Source organism: Stomoxys calcitrans, chromosome 4 (genome assembly GCF_963082655.1).
Source record: "Stomoxys calcitrans chromosome 4, idStoCalc2.1, whole genome shotgun sequence".
Lineage (NCBI taxonomy): Eukaryota > Metazoa > Arthropoda > Insecta > Diptera > Muscidae > Stomoxys > Stomoxys calcitrans.
This window is the reverse complement of record NC_081555.1, coordinates 54,798,724-54,821,197: the sequence shown is the minus strand read 5'-3', so window position 1 is coordinate 54,821,197 and position 22,474 is coordinate 54,798,724. Positions and strand designations below refer to the sequence as shown.

General features: G+C 39.2%; 2 protein-coding genes across 7 annotated transcripts in view; one reads left to right on the top strand and one right to left on the bottom strand.

Moving 5' to 3' along the window:
- LOC106092761 (katanin p80 WD40 repeat-containing subunit B1) overlaps positions 1-4,572 on the bottom strand; it is a 121,632-nt gene extending 117,060 nt beyond the window's left edge. For 5 of the 6 annotated variants that reach the window (XM_059366192.1, XM_059366194.1, XM_059366196.1 and 2 more), the window contains exon 1: positions 3,688-4,572. In XM_059366192.1, coding sequence (XP_059222175.1) covers positions 3,688-3,721 — 34 coding nt within the window. In that variant the 5' untranslated portion in view covers positions 3,722-4,572. The remainder of the gene's footprint in view (positions 1-3,687) is intronic. The other variant, XM_059366193.1, reaches the window with a different exon arrangement.
- A 5,543-nt stretch (positions 4,573-10,115) lies between these two features.
- On the top strand, positions 10,116-11,336 carry LOC106087370 (proteasome subunit alpha type-7-1). The gene is made up of 3 exons (XM_013252394.2): positions 10,116-10,315; positions 10,384-10,613; positions 10,789-11,336. Exons 1-3 carry the CDS (start codon positions 10,217-10,219, stop codon positions 11,204-11,206), a joined length of 747 nt encoding a protein of 248 aa, XP_013107848.1. The 5' UTR covers positions 10,116-10,216; the 3' UTR covers positions 11,207-11,336.
- Positions 11,337-22,474: the final 11,138 nt, after the last annotated feature.

Here is a 22,474-nt window from a genome sequence, read left to right as displayed (position 1 = left end):
GAGAAATTTTACATGGCATAGTACCTCACAAATGTTGCCAGCATTAGGAGGGGAAAACCACGGCTGAACATTTTTTTCTGATGGTCTTGCCAGGATTCGAACCCAGGCGTAAAGCGTCGTGGGCGAACATACTAACCTCTGCGTTACGGTGGCCTCAAAGGAAAGATGCATACTTATAGCAAAATCCATTTGACAAATTTAATTTTTCGTACTTATCACACGATGTGTACAACTTCAGAGTTGCTTTTTCTGAAATTACATGACATGTCTGATCGTCTAATAGACGCTTAGGTGGATTCGCTTTGTGGCTTGTATTGGACACCACTCATTGATACGTGAGAAGTACCCCGCTTTAGCTTGTTGGATTGCTCGTGGGCAAATTTGCATTTTTAATGATGGTCAGTAAGGAGCTTAGTACGAAAAACTACCGGCAATTATTAGTTGATACGATACCAGAATTGAACCTTAGGGGCATAAAATGGCAAATGATTAGGCTTTATATAAATAGAAGAGGGTTCCTGAAACAGATTTTTACGAGGTTATTTTTCAATACTCAAAGCTTACAACAATCCAGTTAAGCAGCCTTTTGTGAACCTAAAGGTCAGTTCGACGCAGTCCGAGTTAAGAAAGTGGGCGAAACGGTCGGTAGGACAGCAAAACGGTCGGTAGGACGACGAAAATCCTATGGGGATACAGATAGTGAGAAGACGAGGCTATTGCTAAAAGGAAGCAAGAAGGAGTTCCGTTTAGCTATTGGTATCATTACGGGACACATAGGACTACGAGCTCACTTATGTAAAATCGGTGCGGCAAGTGAAAGCATGTGTAGGGCATGCGGGGAAGATGATGAAACGTTGGAGCATTTCCTTTGTCATTGCCCGGCTTTCGCCTCTAACAGATACCGACACTTAGGTGGAGACACAATACCTGACATGAACCAACTTAGGGGAGTGGTATTGAAAGCAATTAAGGATTTTGTAAGTAACACGGAATTCCTAACTTGAAATTTTCTTTTTAGAGGTCACTTTATAGTTTTTTAGAGCGCACAACAAGCCTATTACTGGCTTAGGTGTATGTCCATAGTGGCATGGGTCGGATTAATATCTGCACCCTCTTTTCAACCTAACCTAAAGCTCAGTATTCTGTTCAGCTTTTCAGGCGGAATGCTGTCAAACTCCATATAAAAGAAACGTCGGCAAAACCATGGTTGAATTAATTCCATATTTATTCAGCCATGGGCGAACCATTGGTCAAAAATAGGCGGAAAAGTAGTACTCTGCTTATAGTGAGGAAAGTGACAAAAAACTATTATAGTGGCAACACATGAAACTATAGCCGGCATCATTTTTATTTGTTTTATTGGCTTCTTTATTTATTAGAAAGTCCATAAAGTAGGGAAACAATAAGTCCAGAAAAAGAACGTAATTTGGTATGGAAACGAAAACATTTGATGGCTTTCAAATTTCGCTCGTGAAACAATTACAAATTTCAACGGCTTTTTCGAAAGCAGAACAGAATGCCAAATCTAACACTAGCAGTACCCTCGGACTCGGCAATAAAAAGGAGGTATCATTGATTTGAGGAAAGTGATCACTCTAATAAAACACAAGCATTCGCTAAAATGCATAAATTAATAATGGCTATGTCTTTTCTCTTGTTGTTTTACAAAAAAATTCACAATATTACATTGTAATATCCTGAATAACGATAATGGTGTAGTGGCGCAAATTCCCACTAGGCTGTCAAATTGCTGGACACTTCCTAATTGACATCTAGTTTTTATTTGCATTATCATGTGTAGCAGCCACAAGATCAAAAGATGTATGATTATAAACGTGTAGATTATAAATTAAATCAATTAAAATGTGAAAAAGTGAACAAAATGTGAAAAATGTTAAAATCCAAAATTAAGCAAAATTAAGCATTTGAGGTTCTAGCGCGATTTGGATACAACTCTGCAATTGGACAATTCTATCAGCTGGCCAAGTGAGTTATCCTTCTCTAAGGCGCTATTACACGGCATGTAGATGTCTTATGACATGAAACTTTTTGTATGTACATGTGATTGAAAATGTTTATCAAAATTGTCAATTTACATACGATTCATCATTTTTGCAATCACATTTTTTACGTATGACATAACTCAAAAATTTTACCAAAATTGTTAAAGTTGTGAAAAATTGTTAAAGTTGTGAGAAAGCTGGTTAAATTATAAATTTGTGATTGAGTAGGATTTTTTTAATCAGTTACTGCTTATAATTTTTAGTAATTTGATTTTTATTTGTTATTTAGTTTTATCTAGATTCAGAAAGTGTTAAATAGGTTAACATTTTTTTCCATTTTCTAAGTTTTTAAGTTTTTTATTTTTAATTGAGTAGTTTTTTAACTTATGTTAGAAAAAGTACGTCTTATGCATAGTGTGATTATTTATAGACCTGATGGCTTCGCATTGCATGAAATGAAATAAATAAATAAATAAAACATTTAATTTGGGATTGCTTTCATTCGACTGACAAAAAAAATTGTTGATTTCTTTATGTTTTTGTCCGAATGAATAGAGCGCGCTCTAATCGAAAAAAATTGCATCTTTTTTGAAAAGTGATTTTCGTATGTTAGTTTCGCTTGTGTCACACGACATGCACAACTCAACATGTGCTATATTTTACATGTCTAAGACATAGAGTCTTTAGTGAACCCTGTATAAACGTTAACCCATGGTTGAATTATGAAGGTTGGTTCTCATGCCCAACAACAACGAAATCAGCCATATAACCCTGTGGCGATAGTGGTGCAAATTCCCACTAGGCTGTCACATTTCTGGACACTTCCTAATTGACATTCTAGTTTTTATTTGCGTTATCATGTGTAGCATACATAAGATCAAAAGATTAGTGATTATTAACATGTACATTTTAAATTAAAACTATTAAAAATTAAAAAAGGAACACATGTGAAAAAATGTAAAATCCAAACCAATCATTTGACTTTAGTACAATTAGAAGGTAAAGTCATAAGCCCAGCTGATCAAATTTTTGCAATTTCAGAGTTGAATCCAAATCCCAAGAACGTCAAATGCTTTTTATTTCTTTTCATATTTTTATCGTTTGGATTTATAATTTAAACGTTTATAATCACAACTCTTTTGATCTTGTGGCTTCTACAATAAAACCTAGAATGTCAATTTGCCAGTGTACAGAATGTTGTACTAATTGTTCAAGCATTTGACGTTCTAGTGGGATTTGGATACAACTCTGGAGTTGGACAATTCCATCAGCTGGACAAGTGAGCCAAAATTCTTAGTTCAACCATGCGTTAACCCATTGAAGACGTGAACAACCAGCCGAAAACAGTAGCAAAATAAAAACAAGAAGCAAAAGAGAGCAACCAATCTAAATAAAACCCATCAAATGTTTTGCATAACCTTGTTGGCGTGCGTGTATGAACATACATATGTATGTTTATTTTCTCATTTTTTTATTTCTTTTTGCTGCGCCTAATTTATACAGCTGTTGTGCCTTTTCTCAATGGAGAGCATGTAAGGTAATAAATCTTTTTAAGACGAATATGTAAGTACAGAAGTATGTAGACATGCATATCACAAGATCATCTTCACACAATTGCAGCACAGACTGATGCCGATGGCAAAAATCATTACAAAATGAAACCACTGTAAACGGCAATACTCACATATTCTTTCGGTTAATTTACGCGCTAATGCCATCACTTATTAGCCACTTTTTATTGGGATTTAAACTGGGTATTTTGGTATATTTTATTCCTTTTATTGTTGTTTTATGGCGTATTCTTCGATGACGGCGGTAAAGTCGTCGATTCTTTTTTTGCCTTGTAAATAAACGCGTTGTAATTTTTTACTGAATTTATTAAGCTGTTTGGCTTTTTCTCTTGCCAACACTGTCACGCTCACCTCACTCTTTCGTCGGCACTTAGTCATTCACACACTCACTCACTTACTGACTATCGAATAGCTTTTTCTTCTTTTAAGCTGTAGGTATATTGATTGGACATGGGAAATTGGGGATACTATTATAAATTTTTGCTTATTCGTTTACTTTAAAACTTTAGAGCACTGAATGCTTCTACATAGATATGCCTGCCACATTTAGATCTTCGAACCAAATTAGCACAAGAATTTTTTACATTTGTCGAAAGCAAGCAAACTGACGACGCTACTTGCTGCAATTGGATTTTTTCTCTTTTTACTTATCACTTCAATTGTATTATTTTTACACCTATGTATACCAGAACAGTATGCGGATGTGCGGATGTTTCATTTATTTTGAGGTTTTATTGTATTTTCCCCAATTTCTCTTTTAGCCCAAAGTGAATTTCCTTCTTTACTTTTTGATATTCGTTTTAAATTAGCAAACTAGCGACTCCGCTGAATTAATGGACACATAGACAGACACTATTCAATTTTTTCACTTGTGACAGCACATCGCGTACATTAAAATCACTTTTAATGTTGATCGAATTTTATAAATGAAGCACTGAACAATGCAAAATTTACATACGCGTATATTTCAATTGTATATATATATATATATATATATAAATAACGTTTTAAATACGAAATAACGAAATAAATAAAAACAAAACCCTTTCTCCTTTCCGTCCAACCGTGTTTGTTTCTTTGTGAAATGCGTTTGATAGTCGAATTTTTTATGTGAAAAAGTAGAAGTCGACTATTAGTGGCATAGATGTTAAATTTAGCTAGATGTGTCCATGGTAAAATCAAATACAAAGTAGCATCACTAGCCCAGCTGATTGAAAAATAAGGAATTTCAGAGTTGTATCATCCCACTAAATTGTCGTAAACATTTCAAATAAATTGCATTTTTATGACAAACTGTAACTTAAAATTTGTGTGGTATGATATAAAATTTGTGGAATAAATTGTTTTTATTTATACACACATGGGTGTGATACAATTAAGAGGTAGTGTCATTAGCACAACAACAAAAATGTACCCCCAACGAAACTGCCGTAAATTAATATGTCAAAGTGATTTTAGAAATAGTCGGTAATGGCTTCGTTCGATTTATTTCGAGCTTTCTCAGAGATCGCACTATTCGAGTCGTTATAGATCGGTTCTCATCCAATGAGGACAAATTGACCGCAGGTGTACTCTAGGGCTCTGTTCTTTCTCCTTCTCTTTTTCTAATTTTCATCAACCATCTGTTGAGTCAGACATCGAATCCGATCTACTCATTTGCGGATGACAGTTATCTCTGTCATTCGTACTCATTCGAACATAGGCAGAGTCTTCGAGAGATTGAGGACAAGAGTCGGGTTATGGGCGATACACTCTGCCAGGATTTGTTGGCCATTTCTGAGTGGGGTCGAATGAATCGAGTAGATTTTAATGCACGGAAGACTCTATGCTGCTTGTTGTCACACAAACGATTCGCTGACCCTTTACGATCATCTTTGTCTATCAACGGTGTAGATGTTGAGCAATCAGAAGCTCTTGTTGTTCTGGGCATGAAAATACAAAGTGATGTCCGTTGGGCTAAACATGTATTTGAAGTGTTGAAAGGAGCATTCATGTGCTTAGGCTTCCTTAAACGGTGTACGAATTACTTCACCCCGTCTGATCTTCTTAACATCTACACCACTTTCATAAGGCCGAAAATGGAGTACAACCCATATGTATGGGATGGAGCTTCAAAATTCATCCCTGGAGCTACTAGACCGTGTACAGAGGGGAGCGATGGCGTTGATTGGGGACAGTAGGGTATCCAACTCTATTGCCTCCCTTCATCATCGTCGCAATGTGGGTTGTTTGGCGCTGTTCTATCGGTACTTTCATGGTGTGTGTTCGTCTGATATTAGTCTTCTTATTCCTGATATAGGAGGCCACCGTAGCGCAGAGGTTAGCATGTCCGCCTATGACGCTGAAAACCTGGGTTCGAATCCTGGCGAGACCATCAGAAAAAATTTTCAGCGGTGGATTTCCCCTCCTAATGCTGCAACATTTGCGAGGTACTATGCCATGTAAAACCTTCTCTCTAAAGAGGTGTCGCACTGCAGCATGCCGTTCGGACTCGGCTATAAAAAATTGAATCGGACTGCACTCATTGATATGTGAGAAGTTTGCCCCTGTTCCTTAGTGGAATGTTCATGGACAAAATTTGCAATTTTGGAAAAAACTTAGTATTTGTGGATGCATAAGTAAGAAATTATCTGTATATAATTATAAATAAATATGCTTCTAAAATAAATAAAAAATATATGTCTCTTTCATAACAAGCTATTAAAATAAATATGTACGAAGCAATAACGATTGTGAAAGAACGTGCTGTGCTTTTGGTCTTGCAGTTACAACAACATTATCTTTATATTGTACAAGTGGAAGAATCAGGCAAAGGCTTTTGGACTACTACAGGTAGTGGTAGTTGGCCAACAACAAAATATTGAGTTCACTATCTGTCAAAATCAGTGATTAGTGCAACTCTGATTTTGTGTATGTTCCTAGGTCGCACCATTTTTCGATGTTTGTATATGTATCGTTCTTAACTAAAATACACACACACAACCAAAACTCGTTGACTGTTTTGTTTACGTTACACCACGTGGTAGTTCTGTCATGAATTAACTTACACCGATGAAAATACTTCAAATTTAATTAATTAATTTAATTTAATTTTAAATAGTTCTGTGTTTTATTATTTATTTATTTATATATATTTGGTTGAAATTACAACAACATATATGACTTGAGTACGGTCCACACACTCACATTTGTGTGTACACATACACGTGAGCAGCTGATTGATGGCATTTTAACGTTTTTTTTTGTAAATGGCAACATTTTGGCCATAGAAACCCAAAAATATTAAAATGTGGTAACCTTGTCAAACCACAGACAAAACTATTCTCGGAAATTTTTCCCCAAAAAAACATAGTACCAGCCTTGACCTTTGAAAACATTTGATAACAGTATTATTTATCATTGACATTTTTGTAGTGTTTAAAAAAGTAACCCTGAAAAACAAGTTTTCTCCTATGAAAATCGTGTATATAACCAGTCTTTACGCTGTCACTTGCAGCATCTTTTTTATATTAGTGTGCTCCATAGTTGTCCTAAAAGTTTTAGTTATCAACTTCTATACTCCCCCGTTTTGTAAGGATCCAGTTCTCCCTAGAGGATTTTCGTCGTTCTTTCGACAGTTTCACTGCTTCACAGTGGTACATGCGTATAAGTCGCCTTCCCTCTCAACTATAGCGTACACAGTCGCCTAAAGATTTTCGTAATGACCAAGTCGATTGATGGCAATCCTCTGTCCTTCACAGTCAAAATAAATATTCATGGATAACTTAATTAAACTCTTTTTTTTATAAAATACTAAACTCTTGATACTAGCATATCCACCACTAAGTATGTTAAGATATAAAATTGGCAAACGAAGAACTTTAGCTATATTTTAAACATAAACTGTTATATACGGACGCATAATCTATACATTTAGTCTTAAGGGTCAGAAGTGTTGATTTCTATGTTTTACAGGTAGAATGACGCAAATTTATAGTGGTTGGTATTGCGACAATATGAAGATATGTTGCACTTCGGGATGTTCCATTCCTATAAGCCCAATCGACTTAAATTCCTCATCATAATGGCTTCCGAATTCCGCATCCTACATTGTCGTGTTCTCCCTTTATTTGTCGGCAACAAGATAAAACAAAAACTGACAAGGGATTGGTTGGATTTAGTTGTTGTTGTAGCCACATTTTCATGTGAAGGTGGCGTGTCAAGCTCCTGTATGTGAGCAAGCTAGTTCCGGTCCAAAGGACCCACCGCCGCGGAAACAGTGTGGCCATTGGTTATTTAAAGGCGCCATTAACCCGCCTTGTTATATCTAGCATCATAGGCACGCAGAATTTGTATAAGAGCCGGTGCCGCTCGGCCTCTAAATGATACTCTCCGCTCGATACCGCTTTTTGTCCGTGACTGCCGTTGCAAATACTCAGTATCGAGCATTTTACTATTCGCAATCTCTTGACGCGCCCCGTAGCTCGCTGCTCAACTTCTCGTGACAGCAATGAACACCACACAGATCGGACTTCAATGTCCCAGCTTGTGTGGTGTCACAGTTATTCCGTGCCGGGAAGCAATTATTTGGGTTTGTGGACAACGCTTCTACAATACATATTTATAATCTGCGTGGTGCTCATTGCTGTCGCAAGAAGTTTAGCTGGAGCTACCGGGCGCGTCCACATGTATCCGTAATATGTAGAATGCTCAATATGGAGTAGCTGCAATTGCAGTCGTGGACAATCAGCGGTATCAAGCGGGGAGTGTCAGTGAGAGGACGGGCGGCACTAGCCCTTGTACAAATATGCTCGATACAACAAGGCGAGTTGTCGGCACCTTTAAATAACCTTTCGACTTTGGCACCTTTAAATAACACAGAAGCCATGGCGAAACAATTAGAGGATGTCTCACTTGTACAACAACCACAAATCATGGTGCAATCCGCCATTTTGCCATCAAGCTGATCGACGTTTTGCCAACACACATAAATAAATTTGTGTGCGCGTGTGTATAAGTGTGCGTACATGAGCAGAGAATATGGGAGAAAGAAGATAACAACAAAGAGAATGCAAACAAAAATCTGACATCTTAATACCGCCAAACCTGGCCGGCTGTTAACAGCTGTTCTCTTGAGACCAACTTGTTAAATCCGCCTTGCACTGAAGCTAACAAACACTTTTTGATTTCTGCTAATCATCGGTGTTTTTGTTTAGCGGCTAGTATTTCAAATAAAAACAGAATATAGGCCTAGTTATGATATTGTAAACATACCGTAAATGTAGGAAAACGTATCAGATGTTTGTTTTGCTTTATGAAAACACATGCAAACGATTACCGAACTTCTGTCGATAGTAAGCGGAAAGTAGAATTCAGTAAAAACAAAGCTGATAAAATTTTAAGAACTTTCAAAACCAAAAATGTATGCTTAGAAAACTGCCTTTCTTTTATACTATGATTTCTATGTGGAATTTATTGTTAATAATTAAGGTTGAATGGGTAGCCATGAAAAGATGGCCAGTCTGATCTGTTGTGAATAGTAAATGGAAAAGTTAGAGATATGTGATAAGAAATAACAAGAAGAGAGTAGCAGGTAAGCGCCAATACGGCGCTGTCATAAAATTGGGGTCTATTCGCGGATTCCACACATTCCGCCACGCACCTTGACCTCACTGTACTAGAGCCCACGGCCTTGAGGGCCGCCATATACACGTACTGATTTCAAACCGTCACAAAATGATTATAAGCACCCCATCGTTATTACGAGAAGATCAGGTTGCGGTTAGTGGAATGTTTCGTATACGGAGTAGCTACAATTGGAGTCGCGGACAATCAGCGGTATCGACGGGAGAGACTCAGTGAGATGCCGGACGGCAACGGTTCTTGCTGAAATACTGAGTGGCTGTGATACTCGATGTGACAAGGCGATCTATTGGTGTCTTTTAATAACCAATGACCATAACGTTCCCGAAGTTCCTGAAATTTTTTGTCTGTCGTAGTATAGCCCCAATACAGCCCCTGTCTCCCGAAACCCTCTTCAGTCTGCCCACCACATCCATAGTGTGCAGATGGGAACCTTGGCCGTATTCTGTCTCCCCGTGCGGCTCAGGGAGTAACTGTCGACCCATCTCCTCGTTGTTAAATGCCCTCTCAATATTCAAGAAGGCCACCATCGCGTACTCCTTCAAATGGAGAGACGTCTCAACTTCTCGCATCACTGCGCGGAGGGTCGTCTTCTTCGACCTGGCCTTGAGTTATGCCTGAAGTTCTTCGACGTCAGACCCTCTCTCACCTTCTAGTGTCAAATGCTTCGTTTTGTAAGAAGCATAATTGCCTCTTTACATTTACGATACATTTGTTCTACATTTACGAGAGCATAACCAGGCCTTATGTCACGCTACGATGGTATGTAAATTGACATTTTGACATAAATGATGAATTGCAAAAGTGATATGTCTTAAGACAAGCACATACAGTGTGATGGCGGCTTAACCTTGCAATAACTCTTCATCGCGTACGTCCCCGTTTTACATCTATGAGTACATTCAAAATACAAAAGCTACTCTAATCATCAACACTGAAGCTGACAAACACTTTTTGATTTCTGCTAATCATCGGTGTTTTTATTTAGCGCCAGCGATATTTTATTTTTCTATTGCTAGGATGTCACGCTACGATCGCGCTGTAACCATTTTCTCGCCTGATGGTCATTTGCTGCAAGTAGAATATGCTCAGGAGGCTGTACGCAAAGGTTCAACAGCTGTAAGGAACCTACTTAACCTCATTACATCGCTGTACTTAAAGCATTCGAAATTTTTTCTCTTCTTTAGGTTGGAGTTCGTGGAGCAAATTGCGTGGTTTTGGGCGTAGAGAAGAAATCTGTAGCAAAATTGCAGGAAGAACGTACTGTACGCAAAATATGTCTTTTAGACCACCATGTTGTTATGGCTTTTGCTGGTCTCACTGCCGACGCTCGTATTCTTATTAACCGTGCCCAAGTAGAATGTCAAAGTCATAAACTTAATGTTGAAGATCCAGTTACATTAGAGTACATCACAAGGTATTTTGTTGACTTAACTGCAATTTATACTAGTTCGCATCTCTGGTTTCATTTCATTTGGTTTGTGTCCATTTGTAGAGAATCTCTGAAACGGAAATGCGCACTGTAATTTGCAGATTAGTTGGGTAAAACAGAAGTTGAGAAGAATTTTAAATGGTTAATTTTAAACTTTTAGATACATCGCCCAATTAAAGCAAAAGTACACGCAAAGTAATGGTCGTCGTCCATTTGGTATTTCATGTCTCATTGGTGGTTTTGACTATGATGGTACCCCTCACCTATACCAAACGGAACCGTCTGGAATCTACTATGAGTGGAAAGCAAATGCAACTGGACGTTCAGCTAAAACTGTACGAGAGTTTTTGGAAAAACAATATAAAGATGAAGAAGTTGCCACAGAAAATGGCGCTGTTAAACTGGCGATAAAAGCTTTACTAGAGGTTGCACAGTCCGGACAAAAGAATCTGGAAATTGCTGTGATGGAAAAGAATAAACCTTTAAAAATGCTTGACGCCCAAACAATTGAACAATATGTAGCCGTCATTGAAAAAGAAAAGGAAGAAGAGGCTGAAAAGAAGAAACAAAAAAAATAAATGCAATCGAAAGAGATGTCTACATTTACAAACTGTGTATCACATGGTTTTAATTATTTAAATATCCTCATTTGGTTTAAATATTTAGCTTTTCTGTATAAATGGAAATAAAACAAAATATCGTATTCAATGGATAAGTTACTATCTGGATACATAAATGACCATTGAGTGGAGCGCAAGGATTTTCATTTGCCTCCTCAAAAAAAATCTGAATCCGAAATAAGTATTCATCCTTATTCCCGTTGTCGAATGCAAAAATCGACAGCAGTCGTAATCGAAGGCGAATTTCACAGTTTGATAATAGAAAAATATTGTAATAAATAAAAATAATAATGTAAAGTAGGTTCCATACTGTTTCGACAAACAGGCGCGATGTAGTTTAAAACGCAATTAACTTATATATAAATCGATCGTTTTCGTCAAAATCGTCTTACGTGAAACCTAAGTGGTCATTACCTACGGGAGAATGCCATGAAATGTCATACGCATTAAAGTCTCATAGAAAGAAAGGCTGCAGTTACTACTTTAGTGTGCCATATTTATTCACACCCGTATCTCGTATGTTGTTGTTGTTGTAGCAGTTTATTGTGTACTATCTTTCGTCTGCTTGATTCTGTTGAGTGTCAAGACCCAGGAACTCCGCGACTAAGATGGGGTGCGTCCACAGGGATCTGGGTCTGAGTCGAGTGGGTCTGGCCGGGCAGTTAAACAGGTGACGTGTATCGTGCGGTCCTTGGTTACAGTCGGGACATACATCTTGCACGTCGGCATCAATCCTAGCTCTGTGGGAATTGAGGCGGCTGCATCTGCCGGAACGTAATTGAGCCAGAATCACTCTGGTTTGCCGGGGGAGGTCGATTTCTTCGGGTGCAATGGGTGGCGGTCGTACTCCAAGGACTACATTCACCTGGTAGCCAGTTAACGCGTCTGCTACCCTGTCTGCATGAATGTTGTTCAGACCCGCTTGATATGCCGCTTGATCTAGAGGTTCTCTCTTGTAGCGCTGGACCTCACGCTCTAGATCATGTAGATCTACCTTAAGGCTTCTGGGCGGTGGGTATCTATCCACAAGATGATGATTTGGATGATTTCTGCGATAACAGCCCAAAAGGTATTGCTTAGACAGCATGTAGTTATGTCTTCGCACTGGTAGGATCTTTGTCTCCTGGTGGAGGTGGTCCACATGAGAACTAAGGAGGCAGCCCGTCGCAGTTCGGAGGGCGGCATTCTGACAGATCTGAATATTATTCCACTGCGTGTCACAAAGCTGACGTGACCACACTGGCGCTGCATAACTTACCACAGACCGGCCAATTGCTTTATACGTGGTCAACAAGGTTTCTTTGTCTGCACCCCAAGTGCTGCCAGCGAGTGACTTGAGGACCTTGTTTCTACTTTTGACTTTATTGCAGATTGCTGTGGCATGTGGGGAGAAAGTGTAGGAGCTGTCAAATGTGACGCCAAGTATTTTGGGACACTTGATGGTCGGAATCAATTCTCCATCGACCATCACAGTCAGCTCAGAATTCACCTCACGCGTATTTGTAGTGAACAGTGTGGCTGAAGATTTGGTGGCGGATATCTTCAGATTTCTTGCAGCGAAATATGAGGCAAGCTCGTTGAGGTAGACGTTCAACCTATCGCAGATGTCATCAATGGGTGGGGGGCCTGATGCCAAGATCGTACAGTCGTCCGCATATGATACGATCTCTATGCCGTCTGGAGGAGGTGGGATGGAGGAAAGGTAGAGGTTAAACAGAGCCGGAGATATCACCCCGCCTTGGGGAACTCCCTGTTTCACTCTACGGTGTTTTGACTTCTTATCCCTAAATTCCACAAATGACTGGGGGCCACACAGATAGTTCGCGACCCAACGTTTAAGGCCTGGCTGGAGGGACGTGTTGGCGATGTCCTCAAATAATTTGGCATGGCTGACCGTGTCGAATGCCTTCGATAGGTCCAATGCCACGAGGACCGTCCTATCACATGGCCTGGGTTGATTGAAGCCACGGCAAATGTGTGTGGTGATGGCATGCAAAGCTGTTGTTGTGCTGTGCAGTATCCGAAATCCGTGTTGATGCTCGGCGAATGGAAATTCTCCTACGAGGCTCGGGAGGAGTAATGCCTCAAGCGTCTTAGCCACTGGTGAGAGAAGGGAGATCGGTCTGTACGACTCCCCCAAACTCGGGTCTTTACCAGGCTTCAGTAGCGGGATCACTCTGCCCATTTTCCAGACATCGGGAACTATAAGAGTGTTCAATGACAGGTTAAGGACAGTGGTAAGGTACTCAACTCCAGGTAAATCCAGATTCTTCAGCATCAATGTAGAGATTCCGTCGGGGCCCAACGCCTTGGAAGATTTGGCGCCACGGATGACATTCGTAACTTCGCCCACGGCAAATTGTGATGGCTGTTCATCGGCTCGGAGACCACGAATACGGCGAATGGCTCTCCTCCTTGCCCTGTCTCTCTCGGGATGCACGATAAATTGACGGTTGAACAACCTGGCGCATCTCTTCGGATCAGTCACGGTTAACTCGCCAAAAGTGACTGAGGTCCTGTCGTCCCGTCTACCGGGGTTCGAGAGAGACTTAACAGTGGCCCACAATTTGCCTGCACCGGTGCCTAAGTTACATTGCTCCAAGTGTTCCAGCCACAAATTCCGCTTATGTTCGTTGACTACCCTGTTTATTTCCAGATTCAGCTCGCTGATTCTGGGGTTAGCGGGGTCCATAGCACGAATCCCATCACGCTCGTCTGCGAGTACCACTGCTTGCGCCGGGAAATTGGGTCGCACTTGCGGTATTCGACCGGCTGGTATAAAGCGAGCGGCTGCTGCGTTGATGATGTCTCGGAATTTCCTCTCGGCCACAAGCACATCAGAGGGGGGTGGCAGTTCATTGAAGCGGCGATTGGTATACTCTCTGAAGCCAGTCCAATTGGCCTTCTTATAGTTGATGAACGTTCGGCGCTCAGAGGTTATGAAGTCGGGTGGTCGGTCGATGGTGAGGATTATGGGGAGGTGGTCTGACCCCAAAGAGATGACGGCTTGCCAGGATACGTCACTCAGGAGATCAGGGGATGCGATTGAGATGTCTGGCGAGCTGCTGCACCTCCTCGTAATCCTAGTGGGGGCATCCTCATTCACCGTGCAAAACGTGGAGCTATCTATCTGCTCTGCCAAAGCTATGCCACGCTGGTCGTTGCCTAGGGGAGAATGCCATGACGAGTGATGTGCATTGAAATCCCCCAGAACCAGACGACTATGGCCAGATAGCAACCCACTTATGTCGGGGCTGTAGGCCTGGCCATTAATCGGGACACAGCTGCCAACCGGCGGTATATACACGTTGTATATCTCTATCTCGGCAGTACCAGACTTGACTGCTACCCCCATACATTCCATGTATGGGTCACTAGCGTCGAGCGCAGGCGAGATAGGTCTATACTGCACGGAATGGTGTATAACGAAGGCCAATCCCCCACCTCCATTCCTTGAGCGATCCTTACGTAGCACATTGTAGCCGTGACAACTGTGCAAGCTGCAGGTGTTAGTCAGCTTTGTCTCCTGGATCGCTGCGACCGATATGCTCTTCCGACTCATAAAATCCGCAATCTCATCAATCTTGCCTCGCAGTCCATTGCAGTTTAACTGCAGGAACGATACATTTCCCGACACTGGCCTGGCAATAGTAGGGCTAGGGTGCTGTCTTTGCATAAATTGCCGTACGGGAGAGGTCGGGGGGGTCACATAGTCCGACGACGAGGACGCCGAAGGCGACGACGGCGACGCTTGTGACCCACTGCTGGCTGTGTTCGCACAGCACCTAGCGACATAGCCAGTATGACTATACTCCCGTAGCGAAGTTAGGCCAGAGCAAGAACGGAAATGTACCCACTCCAAGCACCTGTTACACCTCACCGACACTGACCGATGATGAAGGCGGTTCTGGCAAACGGAACAGAACCAGGGTCCGGGGTTCTTTTCAATCCCGGCACGGACCAAAAGCATACGGAGAAGGCACTCCGGGATGTGCCTCTCCCATGACGAAAAAAGACGAACACGTACACTGAGGCGGCAGCCCTTGCCGATGAAGATTCCATCGGGTCAATCCGGTACGTACAACCGGCTGCCATGGGATTGCGTATCTCGTATAATCTTCTCCCGCCGGATATTAAAGAGATCACACGATAAGGATACAGCTTGTCTGAAACATCGTTTAGCATTGAATGGTTCGCAGAAATTCTTTCTTATTCTTACTGAGAAACGCGTATCAGCAAGTGTCATCCTGCAGTTTTATTAATTTTGCAGGGATACCAAACTCAGACATGGCTTTGAACGTAAAGGGGTATCGAAAGCGGCTTTGTAGTCAACAAAGAGATAGTAGGTGTTGATTTGTCCTCGAATATCTGGTCTATGGTGGATTTACCAAGTTTAAAGCCTCGTTGATAGGGCCCAATTATTTCAATAACTTTAGGTTTTAATCTTTCACACAGTACTCTCGAGAGTATCTTTTATGCGAAGGGGTTGAAACTTATTCCTTTGTAGTTGGCACATTCCGTCTTGTCTCCTTTCTTGTATACGGGACATACGAGGGTTGACTTATAGTTCGGGATTGGACAGCCCTTATGTTGTAATTCGCCAATTGACAGCTAAAGCTTGACATTTTTCAGGTTATACGTATCTAGAACGTTTTGACATACGAGGGCTATTTGTGTTGTTTACATTTTCTTACCAGCCGAAATGTTGGAAAGAGTATGCCACGATTTAACTAAGCGGATGGACAATTTCAGGCAGCCGGTTGTACGTACCGAATTGACCCGATGGACTTCTTCATCGGCAAGGGCTGCCGCCTCAGTGATAACTCACAGCTACAACAACAACAATAACCATTTCAGACGCAGTGACAGTAAACATTTGCTTGAAATAATCTTCAAACATTAAACATTATTTATTTTGTGTTTTTTTAACTTTCTTATAGCTCTTAAAAAATCACTCTTTATTCTGATGACCGGTTAACGATAACCCGACACGACGCACAGTGGGAGAAGATCGATAAAGCTAGTAAAAATTATGCCATGTGAGAGATCTCTTTAATTAAAAAAAATATGTCGAATATTTCTGAAACCAGTGGAGATATTGTAGATCTCAAGTGAACTTTTTGTAAGGATTTTCGAGCACTATCCAGTGAAAAAAATTCAAAGTCAGGCCATAAATGAAGATTTAGCAGCCCGAACAATTTTTAGAAATACCGAAGCGACAAACTTTAGGTGCCTGCGAAAAGGCGCCCGGATAACCTACGGCCATTTTGCACAGGATGTCGTTAAAACAACAGCTCCAACCATTTTAAATTTCAAAGAGATATCTCTACCCGTTCTCACATGGCATATTTTTTACTAGTTTTTTTTTCGATTTTCTCCCACTGGCAGTTGGCATCCAGTTGAGCATTTAAGGACTTTATTGCAAACATAAAAAAAGTTTGTTGATAATAGCAAACACTGCATGCTGACTGTTAGTACACTCAGAAAAATGGTGCGCATAAACAAAGTAAAACACTTATTCCAAATAAGTTAGCAAATTTTAAATTTTGATTAAAACAACGAAAAAGTACATATTTGTAGTAAGTTTTACTCATCTGTAATTAGTGGCAAATAGTTCATTAACTTGTGTTTGGGAAGTCATTTTACTTAAGCAAGTTTCTTTTCAACAAGATAAACATTCCTACAGCAAACAACGTTTTTATTTGCCCCATATAAATATGTTGTTTTTTTGAGGTCAACATATATTACAAACATATATTCTTCAAATTGAATAAATGTTCGTTCAAAATAGTTCACAAATTTCGCAAATTTGAGTAGTGTTGTATAAATTTAATTCAAATATAAGTTTTGAACTTAGATTTTTTAACAGAGATTATTAAATTCATTAACTACTCAGTCTAGCTTTAATGCTATTATAGAGGTGCGTTTTAAACATGTTATTTGTCAGTCATGCAATCATCACATCATTAAAAACTTAGAATATCATAATACGAGCACATTTGTGACACCACTTAGATCCATGCTAGAAACCCAAATAAAATGCTCTTAGAGGTTTACGACTGATACAAATTCTTATCTAAATGTAAAATCAGCGTTTAACATTATTTTTTGTCTACGGGACAATCTTCATGTTTACCTGTGCTATGTGTGAATAAAATTCGATCGACAATTTTTCCTGGTATGTTTGCAAGACGGGGCGCTTCCATACAATGCTGTTAGTGGCAACTACCTGTGGTAATAAAAAAATATGCATAGGCCAATGAACATCATGCGCCACCCAGAGCATTTCACATATGTCGCCGACGAAATGGCCTTGTGTGTCCACTAATCACTAACAACAGAGGCAACAGCTGAAAACAACATCCCGAATACCGTGTTGCAGGCAAGCTAATGCTACGCTCAGTGTAATATACGTATTCTGCGAACAAAGTCGTGGACGCTAATAAGCAAAAACGAAAAAGTGAAAACATGTGATATAAAACTAATAATTCGTATTTAATAAAAAAAAATAAGTTTCTACCATCGCCTAAAAATGCAAACAATTATAAATAATCACCGTTTTGTTAGTGCAAATGTATGCCCGAGCATGAAAAATGATATTGCTGGTGAAAATATTTTTAGACAAGGCTATTTTGGTGAGAAATTATTCCATATCTTGTTTCTGTGGAAATATTTTTTTTCTTTTACTAATCTGAATAAAATTATAGGTAGAAATTCAATTTACGTCAACTGCAGAGATTTTTTACATAAGTTGGTTATCATCACTACTGTTACGAAGACAACATGCAGCTCGACTCGTCCCGACATTTTGGTAAGCATTATAATTAAAAAAAATCTGTTAATTTACTGGTCTTTTTTTATTTAACTTTGTTGCAGGAACTTTTTAAATTTAAATACGAACTACATTTTGTACAGCTGTAGAATATATTAAAGCGGATGTTTTCACAAAGGTTTTATACTAATAGCTACAGCCTGACGCACACCTTTTTTTGGTAAGTATTAGACTAAAAATAAAACCATGTATCTATATTTAACATTTAAATTTCTTTTCAACAGTTTTTCTCTGAATCATTAAATATTGTGGATATGGAGTAACGGAACTTTTATGAAAATTAAAATGGCGCTTCCCTCTTTGCAGATTTTTTAAAATTGGGATCGCTAATATTGGATTGCCCAAAAAGTAATTGTGGATTTTTCATAAAGTCGGCGATGACAAATTTTTTCACAGCTTGTGACTCTGTAATTGCATTCTTTCTTCTGTCAGTTATCAGCTGTTACTTTTAGCTTGCTTTAGAAAAAAAGTGGTAAAAAAGTATATTTGATTAAAGTTCGTTCTAAGTTTTATTAAAAATGCATTTACTTTCTTTTAAAAAATCCGCAATTACTTTTTGGCAACCCAATATATATGAAATACATATTCGTAAAGTCTATATATGAAAAATATTAATAAACAAAAAACAAGACTAGTGATAAAAAAAAATATTATGAAAATGAATAGTGTATCTACAATTAAATAAATATTTCGGGCGGATTAGTTAAAACTAAACGGAATAGAGTAGATAATAGAAGAAAATGTCCAACATTTTATTCCATCAATTATTTTGAGTTTAGCTAAAAATGTAATACACAATGGTTCATCATATGTACCGAATAAGGAATAGTTTATTTCCATTTAGTTTACGTTGAACCATCAAGAAGCTCATACGAAGTAATTTGATATTAACTATTTGATATAAGCTATATGAAGTTCAACTTTATTCGAACGTAGTTTATTTTAACTCAACCATGGGTTCACTTTTTTTGGGTGTATCATTGAGTTTAAACTTCGGATGAGTTTAAACTTGATCGTAATGGGATATCGAATTGTACATTTCTTACCAAATTTGGATATTATCGGCCCAAAGCGCATTAAAAAAAATAATAATAAGTTTGCTGATATCAGCAAACGCTGTTTGGTGATTTTAAATTAAAAATTGATAACCTTTAAATAAACAATTCAAAACATTTTAACATTGTGGCTACAATAGCCATAATAGTGCATATCGGACGTAAGATGTATAGGGGAGGCATATCTAAATCTGAACCAATTTTTTTTTAAATTTCTATATTCTTTATTTCTGGACCACAAAGTCCATATTTGCTAATTTTCGTCAAGATTGGAATCTTATCATATCACCATTTTGAATGCTAATTGTGGGGAACCCATGCACAGTGGTTGCACCCATTGACAAAATTCAAAAATTTTGTGCAAAAATTAATTAAATAGTTTAAAAAACATTAAATTTCATTGCTTGAACAGCTTTTAGTTTTATATAAAAGTAGATATTCTATAAAGTGGCGTAAAGATGACTTATCAAAGTGATGAAATTTATGATTTTATTACTCTGTTAAAGGTATGTTAAAAAAACCTTTCAGCTGCATAAACTTGCAGATGAAGAGGTTAAGGTTGGTACTATATTCGGGTTTCGCGGTGAAACTCCATATAAAAAAATGAGCGGAAAATATGGATGAAAAGTGTTCGGTTCGCTATAATTTGTTTTTTCATCTAGGGGAAGTTTACATTTCACGCCGATCAAAAAGAGCACAAACACTGTCGCTGCATACGTAAAATTAATGCGATCGCCAAACTTCTAATTGTAACTAAGTGTTTGTTAGTTATAGTTATTTTGCCCACTTGTACTTACTCAGGGTGGAAAAAATATTATTTGTGGATGCATAAATAGGAAACTATTTGTATATAAATATAAATAAATATACTTTTAAAATAAATAAAAAATAAATGTTTCTTTCAAAACAAACTATTGCAATAAATCTGTACGAAGTAATAACGATTGTAGAGAAAGTGTTGTGCTTTTGGTCTTGCTATTATAACAACTTGTTGGAAAGTTGGGCTTATTTAACTTATACCAACGAAAATAAAAATACCAACAAATAAAAGCTGAATTCGTTTCTTTTTAATAGTTTTGTGTTTCATTAGTTATTTATTTCGATGGGGTGGGGTTTGGTTGAAATTGCAATATGATATATGAGTTTGGGTACGGTCCACACACTCACATTTGTAAGCAGCTGATCAATTGTATGGTGCCATATTCATTTTAAGATGTAAATTGCAACATGTTGGCCAAAGAAAACCAAAAAAATCAAATTGGTAACCTTGTCAAAACACCGAAAGAACGATTTAGGGAAAATTTTCCCCCCAAAAAACATAGTACCAGCCTTTAGGTTAAGTAGAAAAGATGGTGTAGACATTAATCCACCCATTCCACTGTGGACATACACCTAAGCCGGTAATCGGCAAAAAAGTAACCTCGAAAAAGAAAAGTTTTAAGTTGCGCGCTGCTTACAAAATCCTTAATTGATTTCCATACCACTCCCCTAAGTTGGTTCATGTCTGGTATCGTGTCCTCACTTAAGTACCGTTGTCTGTTAGCCGCGAAAACCGGGCAATGATATATGAAATGCTCCAACGTATCATCATCTTCCCCACATGCTATCCTAGCCGCACCGATTTTGCATAAGTGAGCTCGTAATCCTCCTTCTCACTTCCTTTCAGTAATAGCCTCGTCCTCTCATAATTCGGATCACCCCATAGTATTCTCTCCGTCCTACCGACTGTTTCGATCTTCCACAGTGTTACATGTGCGTTTGTCGCCCACGCCTTAAATCGGACTGCGTCGACCCGAAAGGCTTCGGGTTAACCAAGTTTATCGACGGCAGTTCTATGGCCTTCACTGCCAAATCGTTTGCCCTTTCATTCTTACTCCGTTTTGGCCCGGCACCCAAACGATGCCCGATTGTGCCATCCTCAGAGAAGGCTTTAATCTCCTTCTTACACTACAAGACCGTTCGTGACCTCGTGGTTGTTATTGCGCTTATGGCCATTTTACTGTTCGTAGAGATTTTCATAATCGGCGTTAGCACCACAACACCTCACACATTCCGTGATCGCCCGGATCTCCGCCTGCAGGACCGTACTATGGTCAGGCAGTCTAAAACAGATCTCAGTCCTAGGCCCACTCTGTCCTCTAGCTTTGATCCATCCGTATAACATGATCTTCCAGATGGCAATACTAGGGCTCCGTCAGTTCAAGACTGTGCCGCTGGCAGCAGTGCCTCGCACTCGACCCCAAGTGTCGCCTCAGGTATCCGATCGGAAACCTCTTCCCTTCCTTCCAGGTTTCCTATCATCGCCTTGCTGAGCTTGCGCTACGGACATGCTGAGCTTGCTCTACGGTGACCACCTCCTTGAAGATTATTTCATTCAAATGTTGACCGTGCCTGCGCCTCAATCGGCATACTCTTTCCAACATTTCGGCCGGTATCTCCATCTTCCAATGCGTCAATTAAAGCGGGGTTATCTGTATAGGCATTAGCTTCAACATAGCCCCACAAAAAATAGTCTAAAGGAGTTTAATCGCACGATCTAGGCGGTCAATTGACCGGTCCCGAACGTGAAATAAAATCTTCACCGAACTCTTGGTTCAATTAGAATGCCCAGCTGATAAAATTTTAGTATTCAAATCCCACTAGTACGTCAAATGCTTTGTTTGGATTTCAAAGGTTTTTTACAATTTGTTTCTTTTTTCACATTTTCATCGTTTGAATTTCTCATTTACACGTTAATAATCATAACTCTTTTGATCTTGTGGTTACAACACAAGATAATGCAAATAAAAACTAGAATGTAAATTTGATAGTGGAAAACAGAACGTGCGTGATCTGTTTAAACCAGTGTTGCCAGAAAGATAATAGCTTAAAAATCACCCTTTATGTTCGTTTTTCAGGACAAAAATAAGTCAATACTTACGTAGGGCATTACATCATTGCTTGTGTTTTCATTGAGATTTTTGTAGGGTTTCGAAAAAGTAATCGCGAGAAACATGTTTTTTTCAACTGTAAAACACGAACATAGTATCAGTTTTAAGGGGGAGATGAAGAATTGTACTTTTTTTACATTTTATTGGATACCAATCATCATAGATTGCAAATGCAAATTCCCTTCCCTTCCCTTTGTCCATGAACTTTCCACTAAGAGACAGGGGCAACTGCCCACCAAATTACTTCTTAATGTTGATCTTTGGAGATTGCAAATGGGCCATATCGGTTCAGATTTGTACAAGAGGTACTTCGACTTAATTTCTTGAACCCTTACAAGCCGCAGTTATTATTATTTTGTGTGTGCCAGCAGAAGAGAGCGGGAGAGTGCTGGAAAAGTACGCGAACAGA

Excerpts from the sequence above, each read along its gene's own strand:
- LOC106087370 (XM_013252394.2), top strand. The coding sequence starts at position 10,217 with ATGTCACGCTACGATCGCGCTGTAACCATTTTCTCGCCTGATGGTCAT. Across the intron at positions 10,316-10,383 it reads TACGCAAAGGTTCAACAGCT|GTTGGAGTTCGTGGAGCAAA; the intron begins GTAAGGAACCTA and ends TCTCTTCTTTAG. Across the intron at positions 10,614-10,788 it reads ACATTAGAGTACATCACAAG|ATACATCGCCCAATTAAAGC; the intron begins GTATTTTGTTGA and ends TTAAACTTTTAG.